Source organism: Danaus plexippus, chromosome 6, assembly GCF_018135715.1.
Source record: "Danaus plexippus chromosome 6, MEX_DaPlex, whole genome shotgun sequence".
NCBI classification, from domain to species: domain Eukaryota; kingdom Metazoa; phylum Arthropoda; class Insecta; order Lepidoptera; family Nymphalidae; genus Danaus; species Danaus plexippus.
In genome coordinates, this window is record NC_083540.1 from 6,171,642 (window position 1) to 6,182,740 (window position 11,099).

The 11,099-nt window shown below is 28.9% G+C and overlaps 1 protein-coding gene across 1 annotated transcript; it reads left to right on the forward strand.

The window, feature by feature from the left end:
* The first annotated feature begins 806 nt into the window (after positions 1-806).
* Positions 807-10,421, forward strand: LOC116779240 (pancreatic lipase-related protein 2-like). The gene is made up of 7 exons (XM_032673453.2): positions 807-1,003; positions 4,372-4,519; positions 5,097-5,245; positions 6,461-6,706; positions 7,381-7,569; positions 9,272-9,437; positions 9,857-10,421. The coding sequence occupies exons 1-7, from the start codon at positions 973-975 to the stop codon at positions 9,924-9,926; spliced, it is 999 nt and encodes a 332-aa protein (XP_032529344.1). The 5' UTR covers positions 807-972; the 3' UTR covers positions 9,927-10,421.
* Positions 10,422-11,099: the final 678 nt, after the last annotated feature.

The window sequence follows — 11,099 nt, forward strand, 5'->3', positions numbered from 1 at the left end:
ATGACTCTATTTTGTAATTATATTATCATATATTTGTGTTTATTTTTATGCAAATTATTTGCATGCAAGAGTTTTATTGAGGAGCTTTAAAGAATCAGACAGTATTTGGGATTAATTTTACTATATTTAGCAATGTTAAAACAAACGTTTTTCTATGCTTCTGTTAAGGCCTATATATTAATTGACACAACGTTTTTAATATCGGAGTCACTTTTCACATTATTTAGTTTTTTCTGCTAATGCATTTACGTGACACTAAAAGTGGATTGTTTTAATTATTTGAAAAGACAGCGCAAAATAGGGAATTTTCTTATTTCTTATAATTACTTTTGCGACATGCAAAATTATATAAAATTATCATGATTTTGCCGGCCGTTTATGGATAAGTAGAGGAAGCCATTTTAAAACTGTCACCTAGGACTTTGCATAAAAGAAGTTATATTTTATGCATTCAAAGATGTTTTATACAAACAATTTTGTGATACCTAAATTATTCTTACTTGTAACGAATTTATTTATATTAGATTTACTTAAGGCTGGTACCGTCAACGTCAAAGAAGTTTTGTTTCTAGATAAGTTTCTAAATAAAGTCAAATTAGTTTCCAAAAACCTTTCATAACCTTTCTAAATCTGGTTATAACTTAAAAGTTTTAAGTAAACTTAGTGGTTTTGAACCTCAATACGTTTGTGGGTAACGACTAAGTTTTGATTAATATGAGCAATGGACAGGACACAGAAGCGTTCTGTGAATCCTAATGTATCGAGGTACCGCTACTTAAATTTAAATTCTAACTTTGCTGCGAACTGTCAGTGAAAATGTTGGAGTACTCGCTGTCGGTCTACCAATTAGATTTAGCTCCAAAATGAACGTTTTAACCCGATTAAAGTATAACAAAATTTCGTTTTATGTTAAAAAGGTTAGCTTTGCTTCTTCAGCGAATTTAATGTTTGTGAATCAAGGACGAAGCCGGAATGTTTTGGTTGGTCTTAATTTTTTGTACCGGTATGTTACTTTCTTTCTAATTTTTATCTTAACATTTTAATTTGTTTTTATAGCCTTATCTGGGTTTTATTTTAAAAAATCCAACTTCTGTTACTGTTCAATTTTATTCGATACAAATAGGACAAAAAGGCCAGATCAAATCTATTTCAATAGTTATCTATTTTCAATTTTGAAAATCGGATGAGAGAGCTTCATGGCAAAAGTTAAAAATTTACCTACCTTCTATTTTCATCTAAAAAAATTTTACAATATAAATAAAAATCACAAGTGAATAAACTTTTAAAGAGTTTTACGAAAATTACGTCAATAACGATTGTATAACATTTATAAATGAATAATATAAAATAAGATTTCAGTGAAAAGTTTAAACTATTAATGAATTTTCTTTATAATTAATTAATTAATGTAATTATTATTTAGTTCTACGAAACGGTTAATTAATTTAATCGCTTTTAAATTATTTCATTTCAAAATCTAAATTTATAGACGTCAATTGTTTTTGCATATAAATGTTGTTTGATATGTTTCATAAATCAAATTCAATTCAAATCAAAAATTTCAATTTTCAATGATTAATTCATACGAAAATTATCGACAACAATTATTTTTTGCCGTGCAATTACCGCGCAATTGCGTTGCGTGTTTTAATGGTCATCTGCATAAAAAATGTTTATAGATGTGAATCAAATCAACAATTGTAAACGTTCAGAAACTTTCACGTCTACAACTACTCACTTTCAAAAAAAAAATAGTGACGTCTACTATATGGACTGTCGCTAACCTTGAATGTTAATTTGTTGATGTTTATCATTCATCATACTTTCAAATTAAATACGAGATCTAAATAAATTATTTAGTGTTACTATTATGATATTGATGTTAGATTCAAACTAAAGAGATTATGTCTGTCTCGATAGCTAGAGGCGAGTTTGTTAAGAAATTATTGAGGACATTTGAATTTAAGATCGAAATTTTTGTTAAGAACCGTATAATTTTTTTTAACCAATTTTGTAAGGAAATAATAATAATAACCTAACAATACACCGTATACATAATTACTTTAATATGTAAATGAAATAAGCGATGATTAAATTGTAATATTAAGCAAAAAATTTAAAATATTAAAACGATTTGAAACTTAAAAATCCTTTTTTTTTTAATTCTTGCACTTGCATCGAAACGCTTTATCTACAGTTTGACGTTACAATCACTGTGACAGGTTGTGAAAATATATTTTTAATTGTATTAATTAACATTTCCGACTACAAAAACTTTCTCTAAAATATGAGAGGATAAAACATAATGCGATAGGATAAAGAAGAAGACCTTCAAAAAATAATAAAATAATACAGGATAAAAGAAAAAATATTTTTTCAATTAAATATTACTTCATAACGTAACCTATCTAATAATGTCTGCACAAAAATTGACTAAACACCTAATGTTAATAAACGAATATTTACTTTTATAATATTATAAATTACTTTCCAACAACCTAATTTATTACCTAACTAGCAATATACAATTCCTTAAAATCTTATCACCTTTTGAAGTCGGTGCCTTATACATTTTAAGCACCTAAACACTAATATATAATAGTAGAATAAAAGAAACCTAAATCTAAATTAATCTATACTTATTCTCATGTAACTCGATAAATTCAACAAATAACAAGTAATCGGTATGAAACGTTGCCGACACGAAACATTTCCGACACATAATACAACTTAACTTAATACATCAAACATAATACAACTTAAGTATTGCCATTACTTAATGTGTATTATGGATTTCTTTACATTTCACGGATTTCCCTCAATTTGCTCAGGATTCCATAAGCAGGTCTTACTGTAATCATTATGGCACCATTTGTGAAGTCCATCATTATAAATACATCGAAATCGGTTGGCGTTGAAGTTGAACTGTCAGAACTGTACCAAATTTAAATGGGACTAAATGAAAAGCACCAGCTTTCTAATTTAAAAAAAAAATCATCAAAATCATTTACACTCACCCAGTCGAAAGTTATTAGGTGACAAACATAGAAAGAATGTAGACGAATTGATAACCTCTACCTTTTTTGAAGCAGGTTGAAAAACAGTTTCCTTGTTTCCTTCGTAATGATGTTTGGGAATTTCATACCGTTTCTTAATTATTTTATTGATTTTTTGATAAATAATATAGTAAAATATTTCATTTGCCGATTTCATTAATATCTAATGACCTTTTGTAAAATTAGGACTTAGGGTGAGGTTTGAAAGAAATAACACCGAACTCATGTGAGATGTGCTATGTTGGTATAATTCTAAAAATCATTTTTTGTAAGCCAAATTCATAAACTATTTTGCTTCGACAAAACAAATAAGAGAAATTTATATAAGGGAACGATTAATTTATGTTTCGAATATTTTTTACTAAAATTATTTTTGTACAGATTTTTTTTTAAATAGAATGACTATTGTTTTCCATGTTAAATATTTATAATATATTGGTAAAAGAAATTTTTTACTCATAAGAAGCTGTAGATTTGAAATATTATCCACAAAAGTTATGTAAAATATAACATTCTGATTGGAAAACTACTGAATATGATAATTCATATCGAGTTGAAATCATTTCAATGAAAATTTCTGAGCTCATATCAGAATTGATCGGAATGGAAGCGAATACACACAGTGAAGTTTTGAATGCACTAACCTGAATTGAAGCTATGCTTTGTTTCCTTTTCAAACAGGTTTTAAGAGTATTTGCTAAATCGATCCTGATGATTTAGAAACCCGTTTGTTTACTTATGTGTGAGATTTTCTCTTTACTACTTAGTTATGGAAATTACATTCTATGTCATTTACTTTTAGCATTGTTTGTATTTTAAAATCATTGTAACTGTTTTTGTAAAATGAGGAATTTAGGAAATAACTGTTTTTTTTTATACCTAAGTTGATCTTCAAAATATTATTTTTACATGTCGAAAAGTCGTAGTGTCGTAGTTACTTAGTATAATTGTTGGAAGGTTTTTCGGTAAGGAAACCGGAATATATTAGAGAATTTTAATTCTCAGAACCACAACATTGTAGTAGAAATTATGTCCTCTGAAATATTTGCAACATAATTTAACTGGGCCTTATATACTTCGTCTGATATTAACAATAAATAATAATAAAAAATAAGAATTATCTTACGTTTTTTTTACTATGTTATAGGATATAAGATCGAAGATGCCTATTTAATTTGCTAATAAATTTAGGTAAAAATAAAATTTCATCCATATGTATGTTTTAGTTTTGATCACATAGTATGATAGAAAAAAAATCTGTTTTAATTGTAATTAAAATTAGCTATTTTTATTATTTATCTCCTCTCTTTGGTAGTCACGGCAGTAAAATGGAATTCTCCGGTCCCATACGATCCAGTGTGGCTAGCGAGCGTGCAAACATACACGCCGGTACCCCCTGTCAATGAGACGCGGTTGTGGGCGTGGGTTAAGGAAGAAGACATACAATTCAAACTCTTCACAAGGTACCAAATATTCTTGTAAACGGAGTTTAACTTTTAAAGAAACCGTTTACTTGATATTCTCAAGTTGATTGTTTGAATAATTTATTACTTTCCAAGTACATATTCATGTTTAGTGTTTCTTTTATGTGAAATAAATTTTAAGACTTAATTTCTTGATACTTCACATTTTATTCGACAAATTAAGAACATGTCTTCGTATCTTTTCACTTTGAAAAATTTTTCTATATCTATACTAAAAATATTCAACGATCTATTATTTACCTTTAGGAAGTTTGTAAAGTGTAAAATCACAATTTCTATCTCCGTTAAAGTTTTAATTATATAGTTTAGTTATGATCCTAAACTATAATATCGATAGACTTTTTAAATCAACGTTATCAAAAAAAATAAATTGTGTGACATTGTGATCTTGCATAATAGGAAATAAAGATAAGATTGAGATTCAAATGAGCTGGCAAAAGTTGTAGACATTATTAAACAAAACTTAGGTTGTTATTTGTATCCTGTGGCTGAAAATAACAGTTTCAAATAAACTCGAAACTAGTGCTTATTTACAACGATAAATTTAAAATTGCAGACGGAATCCCTATGAATATCAACTTCTCAAAACTAACGAGTCAACCACTCTCAGGGAATCTAACTTCAACTTTGATAACAAGGTGAAAGTTCTGGCGCACGGCTGGCTCAATCACGGCGACAGTCCTATGCCGGAATCCATTAAAGAAGGTAAACCAAGTATATATATATATTTTTAGTCGTTTTGCCTTTATTTCCGCTTTATAAATGTAGAAAATTTCAAGAAAATATAGTCTGAATTCAAACGGCGTTTTAAATATCTCATCTTGCTTATTTATTATAATAAGTCAGAAATGGTCTTGATTACTTAGTCTTGATTAGTTCTAATCTTTAATGTTTGAAAATATTAAAGATTAGAACTTCTAAATTAAACTAGAACTATATAGGTATGTACATTATATCACGAGTATCTTGGGAATCAATTACATATAAATTGGTTTTAATTATGATATATTCAGATCTATCCTGATATCAAAAGGTTAATATTCCGTCGAGCTAATCACAAATTGTAATCAATGGTTGGTGTATTTTCATTTTAGTAGATCTGATAGAATCGTTAATGTATTTTAGAAGCTTTGATTAACGTTTGGTGTGATGAATATAGCGCGGTTTTATTGTTTAACGATCAAATGATCAAAATTTTAATTCATTAGTTATCACAGAGCGACATAGGCTAGATAAATATAATGGGTCTATTATATCAGTCGCATGAGAATACTATAATATACCATTAATAATTGAAGTTCTGGCATTTATATGGTACTTTATAGTTCACATGTTTATTGTATAGTAAAAGGAACGTTAAACGTTCTTCAAGCGTTGAAAACAGCACTTTAGAGCTTATATTCTTTAAGATTCTCAGTCAAATAAATGTCAAACAAACTATAAAGTAGTCAACGAGATTAATATGAACCCGATACACGTCTCCTTGAAACCGGAGCAGCAGGAAACAGAACTAAGCGACGGAAGGCAGTAAAGTGCTGCTACGTTTAGCTTTTATATCCTTAATGTAAATTGCTTCTCGTCATTACGATCTTTTGAATTACGGTCCACGAAATTCATATAAAAGTACGCTTAAAGCGCAATTTGCTACGGTTTTCATCTTTTAGCTGGCTTTTGTGGTATTATATTTAATTTGAATAGTATCTTTATCGTATCAAGCAAAAAGCACTTTTGACTTACATGTAATTCTAGTGTTATAAATATAACATGACTTCAGATTATTGATATATCCCATATAAAAACGTTTTGGTGTTCTAATTGTTATAACAATTAAATTTTAAAGTATGTGTTATCTGTAGGTTTTATAAAATAACATTAGATTATATTTCTTTATGATTAATTTAAATGAATGTTTTATTCCAGCATATCTTAACGTAAGCGACATTAATATTATAGTTGTGGATTGGGGAACGGCGGCAAACGTAAATTATATTTTAGCAAGTTACAATGTGGCAATGGTCGGTCGTCTCCTTACAGACTTCATCAACTTTTTGATTAAAGAAGGGGTTTCAGCTGATGATTTACATCTCATTGGGCATAGTCTGGGTGCACATGTTGTAGGTATTGCGGGAGCTTATGTGCGCGGAGGTCCTATTGATACAATTACTGGTAAGTATAGTAATTAATTTTACTCTTCTAGAAAATCTCATTAGAATGCGTTCGATTTGAGTTCTTCCAAATAAAAGTGTTTTTAGAGAAATTATTAAGAAAATTTTAACTTACCGATTTTCAATTTTAAAATATCTGTTTCAATGATGAAAATATTGTGTGTTAATATCGTCCAAGTTCTCATAAAAAGTTTTTCTATTTCTATCTTCTATATAAAACCCACGTACACTGTGTGAATGAAAAAATATTAAAAAGTGTACCTGAATCGTCATAGAAAGAAGCCCATAGTATCTTCGTCATTACTTAGCGGTTCTCCCCCTTTGTTCAACTTAGGAGCTTTGGAGATGAATATTGAAAGAGCTACGTGCAAATATAGCGGGGTATCAGAGCGCAACAAATATTTTAGTAGGGGTTTATATATAGAGAATTTGTAGACTGTGGTGCCTTTTGGAATAGTGGAAATAAACGTTAATAATAAATGATATTTGACGCTTAAACGGGATAGCTCTAAAGGATTATACTCTAAAATAAGACACGTTTTTATAATGAATCAACAATGAATAACAGTTTTTATAAAGAAAAATCGTACTTTTTTTTTTGGGACGAGTATGATTGCATATAATGTTATCTAAAACAATTAAGAGAATCTATGTACAGTTAATTGTTTATACCAGGACTTGATCCAGCATTACCTTTATTTACTCTGGGTAATAAGGATGCTCGCTTGGACAAACACGACGCAAGACATGTGGAAGTCATTCACACGTGCGGAGGCTATCTCGGATTTGCTTCCCCCCTCGGTCACATTGACTTTTACCCTAACGGTGGCACCCGACAACCTGGGTGTGGTATTGATTATAGAGGTAACAAAAATAGCTGTTTAATAATTTGTACATCAAATAATAGATTACATAGCTCTGTTTATTTATTGTTCTGTAAATAGTGAATTAAATTGTTTTGATGAATGTTGCAATTGATTTATAAAATAGAAGTAATGTAATCACAATGTATTTTTTTATACATAAATTGATGGTTTCCTAATAAAAACAGGTTTAAAAAAATAGTCTGTTTAGAAATCTCTTTAAATATTTCAAGTAATGGTAAAAATAATGTTTGTTTTGTTTCTGTGCAGTAATATTATTTCAATATTAATAGTTTTCCTTTAGATAAAAATAAGTTCCTTTTATTTAGAATTAACGTTTTCGAAAAGATGAGATTAGTTTTGTAAGTGGCAAGTTACTAAGCGAAAATTAGTGTTTTGTTATAAAAGTTACAAATATAAGGGAATTTTATAAGTGCTTTTAGTTTTTATTCCCCGGGGCTATAATATAACCTAATATGCAATATGCTCTAAAAGCTTAACATAAATACAGATAAGTACTACTTATGAAACGACCAGAAAACAAGAAAGTATTTCGATATATTTATTTCGCTAAATTTTTTAAATTTTCGAAAAGATTTTGTCAAAATAGTAATATATATGTGGGTGTAAATGTTCGTGTGTGAATATAAACATAGTCTGTAGTTTTTTGTGTTACTGAATCATCCAAAAAACAGCAAAACAATTTCGATTTAAGTTTATATGAAGGTTGATGTAGTTCTGCAATAATTTACAAGTTACTTTTCACTCTAAGACTCTCACGGGATAAGTAGTGTAGTCTCAGACAAAAATTAATACTAGTAATAAATGTTTATTGATTTATTTTAACTAAAAGGCAATAGCCATTTGTGTTGGATTACATAACACATAAATATGTTTATGTTATAAATGGATAGGGATATTTGAATATTTGGCATTACACCTTTCTTATAGATATAAATAACTAAACTTTAAGCATATAATCCATTATCGATCTCAGTATATCAAATGACATAAAAGTTATTTCAAAATCCTTATCCCATTTTGCATAATTATTAAAGAAACACTTTATATATATTATACAATACATCCTTAAAAATATGCTTATATGCTATGCTTAAGAATAAAATTTATATAATTTAAGCAAAATTCGAAACATTTTTGTACGCCAATGTCGTTAAAAATACTTTTAGACTTTTAGAAGACATGCAATAGACGCGACGACAACATTTTAAATAATCAGTGCAAGGAAAATGGTACATTTGAAAATATTTCTATTTGCGCAAGCATTTCTATTTGTACAAGTACAGGTTTATTTAGAATGCGTACCTCCTTTGATGTATTAAAAAATGAAGACCATAACATTTAGATAACTTACAAGCGTTAAGTAATGAATTTGAGCAAAAAGAGCTCTTACTATGAGATTAAAATTTTTTTTACAGATAAGCCTGTATTACGATTTTTACTTTACGAAATTCATAACTAATGCTTATTGGCAGAATATTTAAAGGTTTTAATGGTTTAAAAATCAGGCTCAACTTGACGAATATCAAATTAATTAAAATATATTTTTTTTTATAGAAAAATTAGTTAAGGTGTTGTGCAAAGTATTATATAACTTAGTAACTTACAAGATGGTTAGATATATAGAGGAAAATTTTAATAAGTGCATTTAAGAGAATTAAATTGTGAGCACCTCATTACAGGTTTGTGTGCACACAACAGAGCTCATATGTTCTTCTCGGAGTCCATAATATCAGATGTCCCCTTCACCGCTGTCCGCTGCACTGATTATGACGAGCTGTACTACAAGGGTTCCTGCAAAGGCACCGGTGAAAAGCTCATCATGGGTGGTTTCGATATCCACTATGGGTATTTTTCATATAATAGTTTTCTGTATTAATAGTCTTAAAAAATGTTCATGTGACTTGATGTATAATAACTTCAGTAACTCTTTGCTTAATTAACTCTTTAAACGATAAAAAAAAATTTGTTAGACAAATAGTTTTCTCAGATTTCTTAGTAATTTCTAGACATTTCTTCGCATAGTGGAATTAATAACAAACATTTGGTTTGAACCGTTAACGTCTTTTTTATGATCATTATTTAATCCCTAACGAATTCTGTTACAAATTCTTATTTGATTCGTTTTAAACGAATGACAAAGTAATATTTAATGCACGAAATTATTTGAAGTGCTACTAAAATCCATCGTTATTAACAAAGAACCTTCTCAGCGAGGCGGGAACAATGGTCGAGTCGTGAGATCAAAGTCTATTGTTTCGTTTTAGGAAGGACGGAATTTACTACCTCAGGACCAGGGCAGAGAAACCCTACGCCTTAGGGGACGTCGCCCCGTGATAGGGCGTGTTCACACGGACTTGACAGGTCAATGCTAGGAATTAGGATTCAATTGTTTCAGTGTTAATCTATTCATGACATTGTTAATAATGTTTATGTTAATTTTTTTAAATTTAATTTAATATTCATAAGTAATATTAACGTATACTAATATATTAAGTTCCTCAGTGTGAGTACGGTTTGGAATATTTATTTATAAAATCAAAAATGTGTAAAATATTAAAAAATGTTCATACACAAAGTCGTGTAAAGATCTCCTTATCCTGACTTATTAATTCCTATTGCCACCTTCGCCGATAAATATTTTTTAACAACGTAATAAAAATTCAGACACAACGAATGAGGAGGCCACGACTTAATTATTAATGCTACCCATTCAATCATCTACCTACCATAGACAATAATTTATTTATTAAAATGTAATGTATCAGTGAAACTAACATTATAAAAATGTAATTTAAGTAATTTTTTGTAATATATAGATAATAAATTAAACATGTATTTTATTTAAACAAAAATGTTTCTGAAAAAAAAATGTACACCCAGAGAGAATTCATGTAAATCAAACGTCGCAAATAATATTAAAGATATGTTACTACAATTTCTCCTCAAAATATATATTTGTAACTTTTGAGACGGATGCCAAGCGTATTCGTCTGGAAATGTTAGAATTTGTATTCCCCGAGGGGTTGTTCGCGCGATGTCGGAATATTAACCGCGGCCAAGAAATAATGCGGAATAAACCACCGCAACGGTTTGTGCATTGGTTTGAGTTGCCAGGTGCATTCACAGTGTCCTCGCCGTCCGTTTGAGAGCATTTGTTCAGAATACGGTGATTCTATTCAGTTGTGTAATGATGTCATGCTCTGTGCTATTTTGGATGTAGTCTGTTATTTTTCACTCTTCAGAGTTTTTAGTCAATAAAATACTTATCAGAGCTTATAAATTTTTATACACGAATCCAAATTTAAAGTTTTTTTTTTTTTAATATTTATTAATTCTTTGTTTGTATGTTTATTTGTATTTCCATTTTGAATAGACTGATTTTCTGCTTATGTAATTTTACCTTTTATCCAAAGTATCAGAATAATAGATGATAAATAAAATATAGATTTGTGAATATGGGCTTTAATCAAATAAATTACCATTTCATTATTCGTCTACTATTAGCAA